Below are 19,325 nucleotides of genomic sequence, written 5' to 3' on the forward strand. Positions count from 1 at the left end.
AAGCTTTTGACAATGTACAGCATCCTTTCTTGATCAAAACTCTTCAAAGTGTAGGCATAGAGAGTACATACCTCAATATCATCAAAGCCATCTGTGAAAAACCCACAGCAAATATCATTCTCGATGGGGAAAAACTGAGAGCTTTTCCCCTAAGGTCAGGAACTTGGCAGGGATGTCCACTATCACCATTGTTATTCAACATAGTATTAGAGGTCCTAGCCTCAGCGATCAGACAACAACAAAAAAGGCATCCAAATCGGCAAAGAAATCATTAATTCTCACTCTTCACAGACGATATGATACTTTATGTAGAAAACCCAAAAGACCCCACTCCAAAAGTGTCAGGATATAAAATCAATCCACAGAAATCAGTTACATTATGAACAGCAAGTCAGAAGAAAGAGAAATGAAGGAATCAATCCCATTTACCATTGCACCCAAAACCATAAGATACCTAGGAAAAAACCTAACCAAAGAGGCAAAGAATCTGTACTCAGAAAACTATAGAAAGAAACTATAGAAAGAAATTGAGGAAGACACAAAGAAATGGAAAAATGTTCCATGCTCATGGATTGGATGAACAAATATTGTGAAAATGTCTATGCTACCTAAAGCAACATAAACGTTTAACCGACAGAGCCACCCAAGCGCACCCCTCTGTCTTTAATAGTTTTTTTAAGAACTTAGTTTTCATTTATAATGTGCTCATACATGAAGTGCACAACTTGTAGTTCAAACAAAATAGTGGCTTACAGTTATTAAATAAAATAAGCACCACTTCCCACCATTTTGTGTTCTGGTTAGAGAATACACATTTGTGGCTGTCATGAGGTCCACGAACCTTCAGATCACAACGGACTTTTTCTGCCCCAACCCAAGGAAGTAATTACAGCTAATGTGCGATGGGACCGCCCCTCCCTGCATTTTTTTATTCCCACAGAAACATCAAACCTCGAAAAAGATAATCTTCACCTGTGCAGAGGTCACTTAATCACCATATTCACAAAGCAGGTTCAAAAGAAATCAAGACAGGTGGAATAAATGGTAAATCTTTTCTATAAAAATCTCTTAGGTGAATCACCAAAACCATCACACATTGCTTATTTATCCTCAACTCACTCATAATTTTAATATGGTTCCTGGGTTTCATTCCTTAGCAAGTCAAAAGAAAAAAAAATTAGATAGGGTGAAGTATTAATGGAAATAGGTAAGTGGGGATACCAGGGGGCTCAGTTAGTTAAGCGGCTGCCTGGGACCGAGCCCCACATCAGGCTCCCTGCTCAGTGGGGACTCTGCTTCTCCTTCTCCCTGTGACCCTTCCCCTGCTCACTGGCTCTCTTCAAATAAATCAGTAAAATCTTTAAAAAAAAAAATTTTTTTTTAAAGGAAATAGAAAAGTAGCTTTAAATTAGCAGCTGCCAAGGGAAGAAGCTACAAAATGCAGGCATTAAAAAGCAACCAGGTGACACTGTGGACAAGCTGACGACCCTCTGGCTTTAATGGAACCTTCCCCTGCTTGCTGGCTCTCTTCAAATAAATCAGTAAAATCTTTAAAAAAAATTTTTTTTAAAAAAGGAAATAGAAAAGTAGCTTTAAATTAGCAGCTGCCAAGGGAAGAAGCTACAAAATGCAGGCATTAAAAAGCAACCAGGTGACACTGTGGACAAGCTGACGACCCTCTGGCTTTAATGGAACCATGAAGGAATCACTGTGTAGTCAATGACCCTCCTAATGATGATTCCAAACTATCAAGTTTACATTGTACTCAGACAATTTATTTAAGGTGGTAAAGTATCTAATATAGTTAAGAAATATTTCTATCCAAAATGAACTACAATGTGTTAAGTGTTCCAAAAGATAAGCTTTTGTTAGCTCAAAGGTCTCCTCCCAGGTCTTACGAAGTCTTACTCTTCCATAGCCCAGAATAAAAGTAAACTACTTCTATAAGAAGATACACAAATACAGAAACACAAATAACTTTAATGATTTATAGTCAAGAAAAGGGAAGCTTGAATCTGTGATTGAAAAAATGCAAACAGTTACAAGCATACCTACACAGAAATTATAAGGTTCAAGAGCTTAACATCAACCAACTGCTGTCAAAATAAATATTTAAAGAAACACAAAATAAAACCGCTTAATAGTAGGGGACAACAGGGAGGGGGAACATAAAAGGAAATGAATGGAGACCAGGCAGCAACTCCCAAAGTTATTTTACAAACAGGGGTCCACATCAGAGGAACAGACACAAACCTGTCTAGGAATGTGACCGATGAGACAACAGACAGTGACCAGAAGTCAGTTATATATCAAAAATGGCAACCAAAATCCCGGAGAGCCCTGAATTATTTAATCCAGACATTATCTAACCCCTCGGATTTGCTTGGCGCTCTGGTGTTCATCATTCTCCATTAGAATGAAATGTGGGACAAACACATTAGTGGTTGGAGGGGGCTGCAGAACTAATCCACCCACGAGGGTTAGGGTCCACAGTGTATCAGTGCATTTATATGATGTGTTCTTGATATGGAAACGTGACATGTTAAAGAAGGAACTACAGTTAAGATTTATTTTGAAATAATCAGCGGAATCTCAAACTTGGAAATAAATGAATCTCACTGTGTTCCTTCACTTCAGACTCTCATCTGGTACTTCACAAATCTCCAGCCTCAGGGACCAAACGTGGCAGGTCCCACAGTGTCTCCCTTCCCATGTTTCAGAAGTATATTCAGTTTCCAGGAAGACTTATTAAAGAATTCTTCTTACAAATATTTTTAAATGAGCTCATTTATCTTGTCAATTCATTCACAAACACGGACACTCCAATCAGAATAACCTCCCCAGGACTCCCAGGCTCGGGCGTGTCTCCTATTCTGCAGCCCTGCCAGTCATGGGATAAGGAGCCCTTCCTACTCCTGCGTTTAGACTTATTCTGATAGCCTTTTGTACCACCTGGACAAAATCTGTTCTAATCAGATAATCCCCAATTTCTGCCTCCACAGCAATCTAAAAATGGAAAATAAAAAGCTTCACAAAAGAAGAAATTAAGACCTTCCAAAACAATTATTTTAGCAATATGTAGTGAGGTCTACCAGCAAAAGGACTGGCCCCTAATTTAATTAACATCTGATCGACAATTTACTAGTCTGGTGAGACCTAAGGAATACTGATACTAAAATGTGTTAGAGAAAATGCTCTACGTATATATACATATACTGTAGATAATAAACACAGTCATAAATTGATAATTAACTGTAAGCAAGTATATACAATAAAAATAGGTACCACGAGTCCAATGTTGATTTTCACCACCAAGGAAAAATGCTATGGTTTAAATCATGATTTCTTGATGACTACATGAAATAAAAAGGGATAAAAACGTAGGAACTAACATCCACGTAAATTTTAAGAAACTAAACACAACACAAGATGAAGACAACTGTAGATAGAAGAATTTAACACCTATGGTGGTACATTCAGACCAGGTACTCTACTACAATAAAGCCAGAATCAGTTATTTGACAATATTCTTTGTTTACTAAGGATGGCAAATACTTTTGCTCATGGCAAGCGTGGACTGTTTTCATCAAAGAACATATTAAAAGGCTGAGATAGTAACGATACTGCTTGTATTTTAACCAATAGTTCTGGTACTCTCTCATTAATCTTTGATAGCTGATTATTTGAATAAAAAGACATGATGAATCAAAACATACACCAGTTTTAAAAAGAAAAATCCTTCAAAGCAATCTCAGCATCTAAATATGGTAAACACAGAACGAATTCCAATTCTGGCATGGTAGGTTTTGTTTTCTTTCGTTTTTTTAATTTAAGGAAAAAGTATGTATGAAGGAGTCTACCTATTTATAAAAACGTGAATGATCAAAACAGTGCAATGGCTGGGTTCTCGCACCATGTGAGTTCAATCTGAAACATTCATCTGGTGCAATATTCAGCTGTCAAGAGGGAGCAGCTCAAAGGACATCACACAATCGATAAACCAGCTGGAAGGAGCCATCCAGACTTTGCCCTGCCGAACCCTCTCTGGGCGATGATTAGACAAATCTTCGTAGATGATATACTGTGTGCAGAAGCGCTGATCGGAGTCCGGTCTCGCATGATACGCAACCGTATTGATGGTCTGAGTCACGTCACTGTCTGGCTTGGGCTTTCTACTGAGGACCTGGCCCCCAGCTGCGGCGACAAGCTTAATAAGGTTGTCCTTTGGATGGTATTTGAAGGTTCCCCCAAAATAGAAGTAGCATCCATCAAACAGCTTTGGCAACTGAAATAACAAGAAAAGGCTCGTTAAAAGCAGATCAAAATATTTTAAAACACTGCATATGAATGAGGAAAATAAAGATAAATAGTCATGAGCTGTTAAGAAGCTGCAGGATCAACTGTATTTCAAGTACAGTATTTAGGTCAAGAAAAGTACTTATGTATTTATAGGTTTCCTTGTTATAATTTTTCTCCTAAAACTCAGTCACCATTTCAGGAACTTTACACTCCTCAGATTTTAGGTGTTAGGGGGAGTGTGTAGGTTTCTGATCCACACACACGTTTTAAAAAGCAAACAGAAACTGTTCATCGAACTTTACAGAATGTTATCACATTTGGGGGGACTCAAAGCCCACAAACTCCTAGGGGATCTGAAATGTGCTTCAGGGATACACAGCTATAGTTAATAAAATTATACGAGTAACATCATTTCTGTGGCTGTTGCCCCAGTTCTGTCCATCCTTACTCAGGTCCCTACATGTGACCAACCTCGAGTTTCGAGGACAGACCTGGTGGGCACGTGGTCTCCAAGGTTCCAGATACATCTTCCCTGGGGTCCAATATACTATGAAGGCATGGTCAGGCATCCAATTAGCTATGAGACACACCACAACTGCCTTTTATTTAAAGTTTTCTTTGTCCTTTCTAATATATATACACACACAGGATAATGGAATATTATCCATTAAAACTGCGATACGTGACAATACACACATATGGAAACTAAACCCAAGCAGCAGCCATAAGTCCTCTTTCAAGTTACTCTCTGTATCTGAGACTTACCTCAGATTCGGAAAGGCTTATGGGAAGGTTCAAGATGCCAACAATCCATTAACAGAATGAAATTATCACCTTCTGGATTCTACTGTTTATTGTGATCATCTCTCAGAATCAAGTGCTTGAAACAAGCACAATCAAAATTTTAATCAGTCACCTGTACTTGCTGAAAGGGCAAGAGACATTTTTCCTGATGGCGATACTATTAAGTTACAATAAGACCAACGAAAGTAGTATCAAAACACAAATACCAGCTGCTCCTTGTTGAGCCTGCTTCGCTGTGGTCCTTCAGGAATCTCGTATTTTTCCTCCCTTTCACATGCTTTTCTCTGGAGACATGCTTTCACCCCTAACAAAAAACAAGGATAAAAGCAAAGTAAGTATCAAGTGAGTATTTGTTTCTCACTGAAACAAGTAAATGACCTAGGTGATTTATTGTAACTATTGTTCTGAAACAGAAAAAGAAACCTTACTTATGGTAAAACAAAATGGTAATAAAAATGGTTTTCCATATTAATATAAGAAATCTTTCCTTCAGAGAACTGAGCAATGAAGTGCACTGAACACTAATTTTAGTTTCTCTTCTGAAAACCTAAATCAATATGCTATTTCACATGCAACCATAAAAATCTAAATTTTTATTTATAGCAATGACAAGAAGGAGGGTGCATCAAAAGTCCCTCATATAGTCCAGCCCACAATGATTTAAACTTGAGGGCTGATCTGCTGCGCTGCTCGTTTCCAGAGTCCTAGGTCTAACCTCCTGTTAGACTCTAAAGTGAGCTGACAGAAGGAAAAGTGTTTCCGCCCACAGCACCTAGCTCAGACGGCCACCCAGCAGAGACTCGAGAGTGCTTGTTAAATGTTAAGCAAAGCTTGGGACATGCTTGGAATCTGACAGGTACACAGCTGAAGTCTCCAGTCTAGAGATGACTTCGTGAATATTTCAAATGCTTTAGAGCTGCTTCAATAGAGATGTTCCAAGATACTGCTTAATATATAGAAGTCGTGAGATTTTAACTGTATTCTCCATCTCTCCTGAAGCAGAGCTTTGTCAAGAGACTCAATTTATTTATTCTTAACTTGGGACTGTTAACGCATACTCAAATTCAACACTCCAACTTGGGATAGCTATAATTCCTTATCATGTGATTCTTAATTTGTTAATTTTGCTTATGTTTTAGTATCCCTTTCCTCCAATGTTTTTAATACAAAAACCGTATTTAGCCAAGTTTGTTATGCTGAACTTCTGAATCTTATTATTCTAACTTATCATAAACACAATTGTTCTGTAAAAATTGCTGGGTTTCTACATGTAATAAAAACTGCATCTTAAAAATACAATTTTTAGGGGCGCCTGGGTGGCTCAGTGGGTTAAGCCTCTCTTCGGCTCAGGTCATGATCTCAGGGTCCTGGGATCGAGTCCTGCATTGGGCTCTCTCCTCAGCAGGAAGCCTGCTTCCCTTCCTCTCTCTCTGCCTGCCTCTCTGCCTACTTGTGATCTCTCTCTGTCAAATAAATAAATAAAATCTTTAAAAAAAATATATATATATATATATATATATAAAATTTTTAGTAACTGCCCACTGTGTAAAAAACTGTCTTTCTAATGGACCTCATATTAAAATATATACTGTATACTGAAAATGAGTCTCACTATTTTTGAGTAGGTCTAAGTATCATACCAGACACAATGCCAGTGTGCGTACATTGCACCATATGCTGTTTCTAATATTTAAAACCAAACTAAAAAAATTAGCAGTCCAGCTCAGTCATGGACTTACCTTAAGCTCATTATTTTACATGTAAATTCTTATTTTTACTTTTTATCACTTAAGCATGTAGTCCCCTTCCTAAATCTCCCTTCCTAACAACACTTGCAGAGCATTCATACCAGTATCGTTAGATGAATGAACATGACAGCATATAAAGCCAAGGACTGAATACTCCTGTAACTACTGTAACAAATGAAGAGCAAATGTCTTAATCACAGAAATAAATGGGCTGGGCTTATGCTTGCTGCTTATCCATTTTACAAATTCATTTGGTTAATTATTTAAAAAAATAATTAAAAACCATATTTAAAAAAACATATTAAAATGGTATCTATCGATCCTGGCGATATGCTGCTATTAGCTTCAGTCAACAGATACAGGAACGAGAGAAGTGTAGGATCTGGCAGTCACAGTTAGGGCAGCAGTTCCATGGGAAGACGCCAGTGCTTCTACTGCGTAACTGCCTCAAGTCATAAAATTTACAGCTTTATAGCAGTTGTTCAATAAATTTCTATAGAGTAAGAAAGAAAAATCCGGTGCTCTAATTAGTGCGTTGAATTAAGAATACATTCTTCTGACATTCTCTTATTCTAAGCAACAATCTGCCAACTCTGTCTGTGCTACTTCATTATCAAGAAGAAAGAAAATAAAGCATTTTTCCCTCTGAAAATTAAGGAACAGTGTGTAGGTCTTTAAAAACATGCTTGAATGGTGACTAAGTGTTCTGTTAGTTGCTGTCATAGCATAGAAAACATCAAGAATTTTTTGAAACTTTAGGAGTGACCTCATCTACTCCAAGGGTTGTAATTTCAGTGCCCACAAAGGTAAAACGTGTTATGTAAACATATAAGGAACACGATTTCCAGGGCCAGGAAATCATGGCGACTGTAACCAATAGGAAAATGAACATCATACATAAAGACACAAAACATAAGGAAAAAAAAAAGACACAAAACGAAAATGGTTTACTGGACTGAGCTGTCCACCTAAATTGTATTTACTTTGGCCCTTAGACTACCAATCTGAAATGCCCGATGCTTCATCATCTAATCAATCTCTTCATTTCAGATAAGAAACTTAAATCTTTTTTTTTTTAAATTCTATTTATTTATTTGAGAGAGCAAAAGCAGGAGCAGGGGAGGGGCCGAAGGAGAAGGAGAAGCAGACTAGGTGGACCCTAAGCAGGGAGCCTGATCTGCGACTCGATCCCAGGACCCCAGGATGGTGACTTGAACTAAAGGCAGACGCTTAACCAAATGAGCCTCCTTGGTGCCCTGAAACTCAAGTGTTAAGAGATCTAGTCAGTTTTCTCAGTGACACAACTAAGAACAAAAACTCAGATATCTTCAACTCGTAGATCAGTTTTTTAGTCTTTATTCTTCTTTAATCTTTTTTCTTTATTTTATTAAAAAATAAAGCATCTAAGGAAATGTCAGGTATTCTCTAGTCAGATTTAACATATTATACCTCTCTTACAATAAGTCCCATAACCATTCAATAGACAACTAAATAGAAGGATCTTCATTTTTAAGAGATTAACAAAAAAGTGTACCAAATGGCAAGAACTGGCGAATGCCGTGGGAGAGGAGGTGTGGGAATAACATGCATTTGGCTTTGTCTTAGTGAATCATTAAGTTTATTGCTACTCTTTCTCAACACTTACTTATTGACATTTATGATAATTACATATCAATTCAAAACAATTTTCTAGTGAACCTCTTTTGAGATAAACTACCTTGATCTACTAAACAAGTCAAAGAAAAAAAAAAGAAGAAAAGGATAAGATTCTTTCTTTCTTTCTTTTTAAGATTTATTTATTTGACAGAAACAGCAAGAGAGGGAATACAAGCAGGGGGAGTGGTAGAGAGAGAGGCAGGCTTCCCACAGAGCAGAGAGCCCAATAGGGGGCTGGATCTCAGGACCTGTGGTGAGAATCTGAGGCCAAGGCAGAGGCTTAAGCGCTGAGCCACCCAGGCGCCCCGAGGAAAATAGAATGCTTTAAAATAAACTTGCAACAATTTAAATGTGATACGTTAACATCATCAATGGACTTGAAAGAATCTACCTGCCAAAACATTACCAAATTAACAAGTCGAGATAATGGATGGTATTTTAATATTTTATTTACTCAACAGAAGTTAAACTGTAGCAAGAAAGTTCTTAAATCTATCTTCCATGTTAAACAGAATATCAGAGCTTTCATAATATTCATTGACATAAAGTAATCCAAAGTAAACATACACTTATAATCCTTAGTCTCTCTCTATATATATCAATTTTTAAATAGGCCATTTTCCACCAATTAAAAGATACTTCTTAAAACTTAACCAAAAATGTTTTATTTGTAATATTTATTTACTAAAGTTGGTATTATTCCATCATCAGACACTAAAACAGCTTAGCAGAAAGATGGATACTTTTTCTCTCTTTTGAAGAAGTCCAAAGCATATGCAAGACCGCTTACTGGCTTTTCAGCTAATAATTTCCAAACCAAAATGACTTTAAATGAACATGCTATGTTATTTATGTAAACACAGATTTCTACATATGCCAGAATGATACATACATTAAAATGTGTGGAGCCACTATCCTTGTAAAAAAGTTCATATCCTTTCTTCCTTTTCACATGTTCCATTATGTTTTGAGATTTTGACGGATGCTATCACTTTGCAGAGATATAGGAATGAATTACCTCTTTTATTAAAATTCAGACATTCTTTTAGCCCACACATATTCCTGATCATGTCTACCACTTCAGGTAAGCTTTCCTTTGGCCCTGATTTATTACTTTTTTATATACAGGTAAGGAGCCCAATTCCCAAAGTACTGCTTAACTCCAAGTCATTAAAAGTAGCTCTGGCTACCTTAGCAAAGCCTGGAATTTTTGCAAACTAATGCAGCTTATGAATACTGGGCTACAATAATTTTTTAAAAAGAAGCTTGTACTACACAGAAAGGTATTCCTTTATCTTAAATCTCTAGTAACCACTCTTACCTCCTACACCTTGTAATAGCACATATATCAAAAAATGTGTATTTTCTTGAACTGATGATGTTTATGAATCTATACTAATCTTAACCACTTTTTTCTAGTTTTAGAAGGGAAAATATAGTTTTAAATCATGGAAATGGGAAGGAGTAGGAAAACTGGTTCCTAAATCCAGTTACATACAAATGACTATAAAATACAATGAAGATGGAATAAAGCTTTAAAACGAAAATCTATTAAATGTCCAAAGTGGGAAACTAAACTTCTATGGAAGGTCACAGAATCTACTCACTTTTGTCAAAACCTAGAGCAGTAAATAAACCCCTATTTTAAAGAACTGCTATTTTTCTGAAGCCACTGGCTATCCATAATTGAAATAGCACTGAAAATCAAAATTAAATATCACTCTCAGCCAACACCTAAGTCCCAAATAAATAAAAGTAAAGAATCAAATATCATTCTATGTCAAAATCAAAAGTCCTAACAAATATATCATTGATCCAAACCGGGTATTTATGAAGCTCAAAGTAACAGTGTATTAGTAAAAAAGACATTGAGAAATTCCCCCTCTGATTCTATTAAAAATGAATATCCAAGCTGTACAAAGAAAATAATTTATTTTTTAAGTGCTTTTCTATTGGACTTTTTAGGGAAAGAAGCTATGATATCACTAAACTTTAGAAAAAAAATCATCACAGGAAAACTTTCACAACAGTGACAAAAACAAGGGAAAAACAACTTACACTCTCCCTGCAATTTCTGAAAACCTGGCACTGGTACAAGAAATAAGCCCAATATTATGAAATGCCACAGTATAGAGTGCAAAGACAATGAAATGAAGGATGAAAATATAAAATAAAAGCTAAATGTATCACTCATGCCATCATAAACTTCTAGACTAGGGATATCAGAAAATGCTATCACAGTTCATTAAACTTTGTAATTCTATATAAATACCATTAACAACTGGTTATTTCTGGCTACTTTTTAAGCTAGTATTCCAATTACAGACATATTTATATATAATATATTTCTTCATAGGACAGTATGCTGAATTCATTTTACTCAATGCATATTGAAAAGCAGATCAAATTCTACCACAAAAAATATATTATATGCTGTATTGGGGTGGCTGGGTAGCTCAGTCGGTTGAGTGTTTGACTCCTGACTGGCTCAGGTCATGGTCTCAGGGCTATGATCTCAAGGTTGTAAGATCAAATCCTGCCTCAGGCTCTGCACTCAGCCAGGATCTGCTTGAGATTCTCTCCCTCACCCTCTGCCCTTTCCCCTACTCACATAAACTCTCTCTAAAATAAATAAATATATTTAAGTATATAGATATATATTACAGGCTGTATCACAAGATTTTATTAGGCAAAATTTGGGTATAGATTCTAAAACCTCATATTATGAATAATGCCAATATCCCTTTTATTTTTTTAAAGATTTTATATATTTATTTATTTATTTTGAGAGAAAGAGAGCATGAGCGAGCACGTATAAGCAGGGGGAAAACCACAGGGAGAAGGAGAAGCAGACTCCCCACTGAGCAGGGAGCCCAATGTGGGGCTCGATCTCAGGACCCTGAGATCATGACCTGAGCTGATGGCAGCTGCTTACCTGACTGAGCCTCCCAGGTGCCCCCAAATAATCCGCTTTTTTAGAGTTGTGGTTCAAGACTAAACTTCTTTCCTTTTTTTTAAACGCCCCAAATTTTTCCTTAATATAATAATTTAAAAACTCGTATTTGGTGTTCTTTAGTCATACATTTAAATTTTAAGTATGTATATCAGAATTTCTGTTTTGACTGGTAGAACAATCATCACAACAAAACATACCTGCTAGGTCTACAGAACTATACCCAAAAGATTGGGTGTATCTGACTACAGCAAAGCACATACACAAGTGCTAATTCCCATATAAAGACTGAAGTCCTTATCCAGCCAATTCATCTTTGGAAAGTTGGAAAAGAAGACAAACTTTCTAAATATCATGACAGCTTGAGAAGCTGAGTTTCTTCCTAGAGCACCTGGATTTCATTTAAAAGACACATGGGGTGTTTTCGTTTTTGTTTTTGTTTTTCAGAGAGAGAGAAAGAGCAAGCGGGGGGAGGGGTTAGGAGAGGGGGTGAGAGAGAATCTCAAGTCGACTCCACCCTGGGCACAGGGCCTGACACATGAGCAGGAGCTCAGTCTCACAACCCAGGTGAAATCAAGTCAGATGCTTAACTGACTGAGACCCGAGGCACCCCAGACACACATTGTTTTTTAAAAATGTCACGAAACAGGCCTCTGCCTATCAATCCACCCGTGTTTTGTCTTGACTGTCCTTTGCCTGTATGCATTCACTCATTTAGATAACATTAAAAGTGAAGAGATAATTGTTTTATGCTTTTTAAAAATTTCAACAACCCTGTTTTTTATAATACTTTTTGTCTTAATAATTATCACATAAAAATATGAAGTTTTTCAGAGAATATAATTTAAACATTTCTTAATTATTTCCGATTTAAGGTTATCCCCCGTATGTCCTGCTATCGGGAATAACAATGAAAATAACTTTTTTCTTTCTTCTGTATTTCTTGCTTAGGACAAATCCTCGGAAGTGGGACTATTAGATCAAAAGATTTTTTTTTTTTAGTAATTCCTACAGAATCTTTTGTGAAGGATTTCAGTAAACATGAAGTTGCCTATCAATTTTAGTTGATAGAAATGCTTCAGTATATTTATTTTCTTAAAAATTCACAAACTTTGGGGCGCCTGGGTGGCTCAGTGGGTTAAAGCCTCTGCCTTCGGCTCAGGTCATGATCCCAGGGTCCTGGGATCGAGCCCCACATCGGGCTCTTTGCTCAGCAGGGAGCCTGCTTCTTCCCCTCTCTCTCTGCCTGCCTCTCTGCCTACTTGTAATCTCTGTCTGTCAAATAAAATAAAATAAATAAAATCTTTAAAAAAAAAATTCACAAACTTTAAGTAGAACTAAATAGATTCTATTCTATTTTATTGAATAAAATTTAAAGAAATATATTTAAGTATAAGTCTGTTAACCTAAATATGAGGTTATTTATAATATGAGAGGATAAGGATTATCTTAGGTTCGTCCTCCTCAACTAAAACAGAAACAAAAAAAACCCATCCTATTTGGCACTTCCAAAGACACCAGTCCAGAGTAAAATGTTTGGCACATTCCCATGGCAATGCCCTCCACTGCTAAGGACTTTCAAAACTTCTCCAGCAGCTAAACTTAGAGGAGAATGGGAAAGAGGGAGATATTATTAAAGAAAAGAAAAGATGACAGCCATCTGCTCTCCTCTTCACATTGAGATGAGAAGTGAAGAGGCAGAATTAAAAAAAAAAAAAAAAAAGGTCAGGCTAGAGGAAATTTTGAAAGCAGTGTACTAAGAGGAAAGGTCAATAGAAGCTATGTCCTCTTTTTGAAGGTTAGTTTACATGTTTAGGATGTAGTTCCATCGTATTCACACTCTAGAAGGTGAATAAAAATCACTTATTCATGTATCTTCTATTTTTTCATTCTAATCATGTCTTTAATTACCCAGATTCACCCTTGTACGATGATGGTTCTAAGTTGCATGTGACGAATTAGCACCAGAACCAGGACTTAAGCAGGAGCTCAGCTTTACATTTAATCTTAAAGGCACTTTCCTATCTGTTATCTCCCATTTCTGTAGAATATGTATAAAATACGATGAAACAAATGGCTGGCACAACAGTATAGGTAGAGCCTTGTCTCAGAATCTCCACTGGTCTATCCACTAACTGCGACACTGTAATATACTCTTCACATATAATGTGGGAAAATAAGAGACAGTAACCAATTAAGACAAAACATGGTTAAACAGAGAATTTCCAATAGCTAAACTTAGAGAACTTAGAGAACTGTTAATTTGTTTAAATTCATTTGATTTGTTACATTATTTTGGTAATTATCTTCAGAGAAAAGTTTAGATAGAATTTCATCTTCAACCTACTTGGCTTATGGAACGTCCCATGAAAAGATAATACTGAAGTTTCCATATATTTAAACAAGTCAGGATTTTGTCTACTGGCAAGCTAACTGCTATCTTCGACCACAAGACCTACTTTTAATAAATCATAAATCTTTACAATTAATTTTGAAAGCTTTGGTCCATCTCATGTTTCTTCAATACACATTATTTGTTTCAGAAAGTTCTGAATAAATCTGAACATTAAAAAAAAAATCAGGGCGCCTGGGTGGCTCAGTTGGTTAAGCAGCTGCCTTCGGCTCAGGTCATGATCCCAGCGTCCTGGGATCGAGTCCCACATCTGGCTCCTTGCTCGGCAGGGAGCCTGCTTCTCCCTCTGCCTCTGCCTGCCATTCTGTCTGCCTGTGCTTGCTCTCTCTCCCTCCCTCTCTCTGATAAACAAACAAACAAATAAATAAATAAATAAAGAATCAAACTGACGTGTCTGATACAAAAACAAAAACAACAAAGTGAGAAATATATATTAGGACAGAAAGTATTTGCAGTTTCTTGTCTTCTCTTGATAAACCCAGTTACTATTTACAGTAATTGTCCCAAACCCTGACCCTACTTCTCTCTGGATTCTTTGTTAGAAAGTACAAGAATATGAACTTTTAAAGAGATCTCATACGACAAGAGCACTGGGTGGCTCAGTGGGTTAAGCATCTGTCTTTGGCTCAGGTCATGATCAAAGGGTCCTGGGATGAAACCATGTGAGGCTCCTGCTCAGCAGGGAACCTGCTTCTCCTTCTCCCTCTGCCTCTGCCTGCTGCTCTGCCTGCTTTTGCCCCCCACCCATCTGTGTGTCTAATAAATAAGTAAATAAATCTTTTAAAAAATAAAAAATTTTTAAAATTAAAAGAAAAAAAGAGATTCCACACATCCTGGAGGGTGTTATTCACCACTGAGAGCATCCCCAAATAGCACACTACTGAGTCAGCTTGAGTCCATCGTGATTCTATAAAAATGACAGGCCAAGCCATTAAAATGATAAAACTTCCATTTCCTAAAGAAGGCAGATTTTATGGAAATGAATCATGTAGCCTGTATATTTAACCAGATACAAGTTAAGCATATTCACAAGAATAAGACTTAACTGGCAATGCCTTAACATTCAAAATTTTACATGCCTTCTTTATTGTTAAGACTTTGTTATTACGAAAATCTGTTCCTTCCCACAACCACTGGCAAAGCCTCTGGAGTAGGTTCGGTGAAACAGCATCTACAGTCATAAAACCAAATGTTTTAAACACTGAGACCTAGTAAGACTTACCACAGATTAAAAAGGGAAAAGAAATTCAAAAGTAAGAATGAGACAGAAGGGGAAACTTTTGGGCGGGGGGGTATGTACATAATCAGTCAATCCGACCGCTTATCATACTCCTTGAACTGGTGGTCATAACCAGGCCAGACTAATCACAGATAGGATGATCAGAGACAAGTGACAGTGCTGGTCACAGACTTAGCTGGATCTGACCCAGCAGTGGAGACGGGCATCACAAGGACAGGAGTAGTTGCATTTAAAAAGGACATGAATACCAATTACTAAAGGGAAACTGTTCTACAAACCAAATTAATTTCAAACTAGAGATCAAATTAATAACAATTAAGATCTTGATAAATCAAGTATTTCTACCATAAAAACTTCAAAGCACAAAGCCATAACATGGAGTTTTTAAAAACTAATTCTAATCCAATCTTTGCTTCCTAAAAAGAACATTTCATTAAAAATACTGGTTATCCTTTATTAACTTTTTAATTTGGAATAATTAATCACAGGAAGATACACAGAAATGTGCAGGGAAGTCCCATGCGCCCTTCCTCTGGTGTCCAATCTAACTCCCTATATGCAGTTAGATCACAGGATCAAAACCAAGAATTTGACACGAACACAATCCATTGAGCTTCTTCAGATTTTATCAGTTATACATGCACTCCGGTCTGTGTGTGCGCACAGGCATGCAGATCTGTACAGTGCAAACACGTACGCAGCCCTGTGCGATGTAACCACCGCCAGGATCAAGATACTCACCCCCATCATCACAAGACCCCTGTGCACCCCTTTACCGCCATTATTCTCTTCTAAAAATTAGTTCAAAAGACAGGTATACCCACTGTCCAATTTTAGCCATTGTATGCAAAGCAGATACTTTAGCTAATGACGAATAGGAAATAACCCTGTATGAGCTTTTTCTCTGAAGTCCAAAGTGAATCCAAGGATAAGTAAAGCAAGTAAGTGAGAGGAGGGAAGGTAAAAGGCAGTTCTCAGAGTAGTGGTGCTTGACCATCAACAAGAAGCAGGTAAGGACAATACAGCTGCAGCAGAGGTGTGGGTAACAGCCGGTGTAATTGCTCCAAATCAGGTTAGTACAAGGCAGTCTAAACTTCCAACAGTTTCCAAAAATACACTGGATCAGCTAAGAAAGCATACACAGTTTTTAGAAATCATAAAGCGAGGGGTGGCTGGATGGCTCAGGAGGTTAAGCATCTGACTCCTGGTTTCAGCTCAGGTCATGATCTTAGGTGGTGAGATCGAGCCCCAGGTTAGGCTCCACACTGGGCATATAGCCTGCTTAAGACTCTCTCCCTCTCCCTCTATTCCTTACCCACCCCTAAAAAAAAAAATCTTAAAACAAAAGCCTTAAACTATTTCATATCATGGTAGTATATTTTAAACATGTGTTTATTAAGTTAAATATATCGTAACAATGATATGTATTGCTTAAGCTTCAAAGTCTACTATATAATACATTTATTCTTTATTAAAATAGTTCATAGTGTATAAAAAAAGACTTTAAAAAAGACTAAAAAGCATTTCTGTGGTCACATCAAGAACATCTAGATGGTACCAATAATAGAAGCTTTTTCAAAATGCAGTGACTAACCAGAGGTTAAAAAAAAAAAAGGTCCTTAAATAATTATTGGCAGTAGAGTACCACACAAAATGAAATTAGTCAACTTAATTCATTCTGTCATTCTCCCAAGTCCAGTACTTACATTCAAATTTTAAGATCCAACATCCATTGAGAATCCCAAGCATACATTTTAGGGTACTTTGAACTGTATCCCCAGGAACAATGACATGAGTCACTAGAATACAAAAAAAAAAAAAAAAGAGAGAGAGAGAGAGAAAGAGAGAAACAAAGATATAAACCAAAATAATTCTCCAACTATTATAATCTGTACCTCATAATCTGGATTTTCTTCAAAAGCAACAATCTTTATACTACTTTTTAAATTTAATATCATTCTCTATCCTAGCCAACAACATGAAAAATCAGATCATAAACCAAGAAACTTAAAGCCATATTAGCAAACATATTTTTCTCTTATTTTCAAACTGTAACTAAGAATTAAAGCGTTACATTGCACACAATTTATTTGTCATGAGTGAACTCAAAAGTTTGCCTTTCTGATGCAGTTCTGTCCCAAAATATGTGCAAAGCTTTAAACTTCTATTTCCTAACTAAATTGGGCCTATAAGTAGTTTATAACTATAAACACATTTTTGACATATTACAAGATTCAAAGTATACTGCCGATCCCCAATGGTTAAGACATATAAATTATCAAGGGAGGTCTACAAAGGGATTACTTATTTAAAATTTTTTTGAACCAAAAGTAAGTATATAAATCTCCTCACCTGTATTGTCAAATTCAGCACATTTTTTAGCCTTAAGAATTGCTGCAAGCTCACTGAGCATTTTTTGCTGTTCTGAAGAAAGTCCACTGCCTATAAGCACAAGAGGTCCATCCCTACGCTGACCAGTGTTCATCTGTTAAGGGAGATACCACAGAGTTAAAATCATTTAAAGACTAGAGAAAGATATTAAATGACTTGCACTTGATAGAAGCTTGAGACTCTGTTCTTATCTTCCTTTATCTAGTAATTCCCCACAATTTCCATCAAATTGTCACTCAGAGCCTTAATGCTCAATACATTTTATTAGTCCTTTATTTTTTCCCCAATAAAACGCTATTTGGAATAGCAATCTAAATCCAGGGCATCTTGTTTTCTTGATTCTACATCGGATCTCTGTAGGGTTTTACAACTTCATTCTGTCACTAGGAAGCCTTTTTTTTCTTAAGTAACCCAAAACACTAAAAAATATCAATTCCCTATCTCCCCTCCACTAACTTATTCCACTAAAGTTAAAACTCAGTTTGGTCTTTTTATTTTAAACTGAGATTATGTGAAAAATCAAAGAACACTAAAGCTTCTAATTGCACTGAGCTCAAAAATCGCAAACAAACTCTTAACATCAAAATAGCTACCTACTAAAACCAAGAAAATTAAAAGAGACAAGGAAATACAAAAGTTAGATCAGATTCACCAACAGTAATAACTCAACATAGCTCATGAAAAGTAAAGAACTGCTCTAACAATGACCAATATTTTCACTTGAAGAGAAAGATACAGAACTTACATGAGACAACGAGAACAAAAATAAAGAGAAGACACCAATGGGTAGAATTTGAGATTAGAAGTGAAAGATTCAGGATGCCTGGGTGGCTCAGTTGGTTAAGCTGCTGCCTTCGGCTTGGGTCATGATCCCAGCATCCTGGGATCGAGTCCCACATTGGGCTCCTTGCTCAGCAGAGAGCCTGCTTCTCCCTCTGCCTGCTACTCTGAGTACCTGTGCGCTGGCTCGCTCTCTCTCTCTCTGACAAATAAATAAATAAAATCTTAAAAAAAAGAAAAGTGAAAGATTCAAAGAAACAATGAGATGGATAATACCTCCAACACCAGCCAACAGGACTTAACGAATGGAATTGGAATGAGAGTTAGCCACAAGCTATCTGATACAAGACAAGCAATGACCCAGCAAAGAAGAAAAGAAAAAGCAAATCATCACCACAGTATTAGAGGACAAAAAGCCAAACATAGTACTGTAATTTTCAAATAAAAGACATAGGGCCCTCTGACATGTGTGACTTTATATGCAGAGGATTTTCCTGGATTGTCAAAAGCTCTAAAGAACACGAGTGAAACACTGAAGGTATGATCACTAGCAGAGTTCAACATCTAGATTCAAGAAAATTTTGTATTTAAATATTCACTTTACATATCAGAGTAGTGATGATTCAGTCTGATGCCCTACAGTGAAACATCTAAGTTGTTTAGCTACATCTATAAACAGATCGAACTCATTCACTGAAATCTATTGATGGATTCTACTACTTATTAGGCAAGTATGTATACAAGATTTTTTAAGAGATTTCTATAAAAGGTTTTTTTTTAATGGCAATATTTAGCACTTAAAAGTTCAGTTTCCTGAATTACTTATTTATATAAGGTTCAAGGGGTAAAGGTTTTACTGGACAAGTTTACACACATTTACATCATATTTCTATATATGTATCTTCCCTATTCTCTAAGTTGTAAGGTGATGTAACCATGTCTAACCTAAACATTAAATATTCCTTAAGATGGAAATAGTGCGGTACACTTTACGGATCATCATCACTAAATAATAGTAAAAAATAGTAATTCAAAAATTAT

General features: G+C 36.5%; 1 protein-coding gene across 2 annotated transcripts in view; it reads right to left on the reverse strand.

Annotated features, from left to right (window-relative positions):
* Positions 1-1,960: 1,960 nt before the first annotated feature.
* Positions 1,961-19,325, reverse strand: part of BARD1 (BRCA1 associated RING domain 1) — an 82,963-nt gene continuing 65,598 nt past the window's right edge. For both annotated transcript variants that reach the window (XM_004767006.3, XM_045078717.1), the window contains 4 exons: positions 17,466-17,598; positions 16,820-16,912; positions 5,310-5,407; positions 1,961-4,285 (listed from right to left, as the gene is read on the reverse strand). In XM_004767006.3, coding sequence (XP_004767063.1) covers positions 3,953-4,285; positions 5,310-5,407; positions 16,820-16,912; positions 17,466-17,598 — 657 coding nt within the window. In that variant the 3' untranslated portion in view covers positions 1,961-3,952. The remainder of the gene's footprint in view (positions 4,286-5,309; positions 5,408-16,819; positions 16,913-17,465; positions 17,599-19,325) is intronic.

This window comes from Mustela putorius, unplaced genomic scaffold, assembly GCF_011764305.1.
Source record: "Mustela putorius furo isolate JIRA1106 unplaced genomic scaffold, ASM1176430v1.1 tig00000275_pilon_pilon_pilon, whole genome shotgun sequence".
Lineage (NCBI taxonomy): Eukaryota > Metazoa > Chordata > Mammalia > Carnivora > Mustelidae > Mustela > Mustela putorius.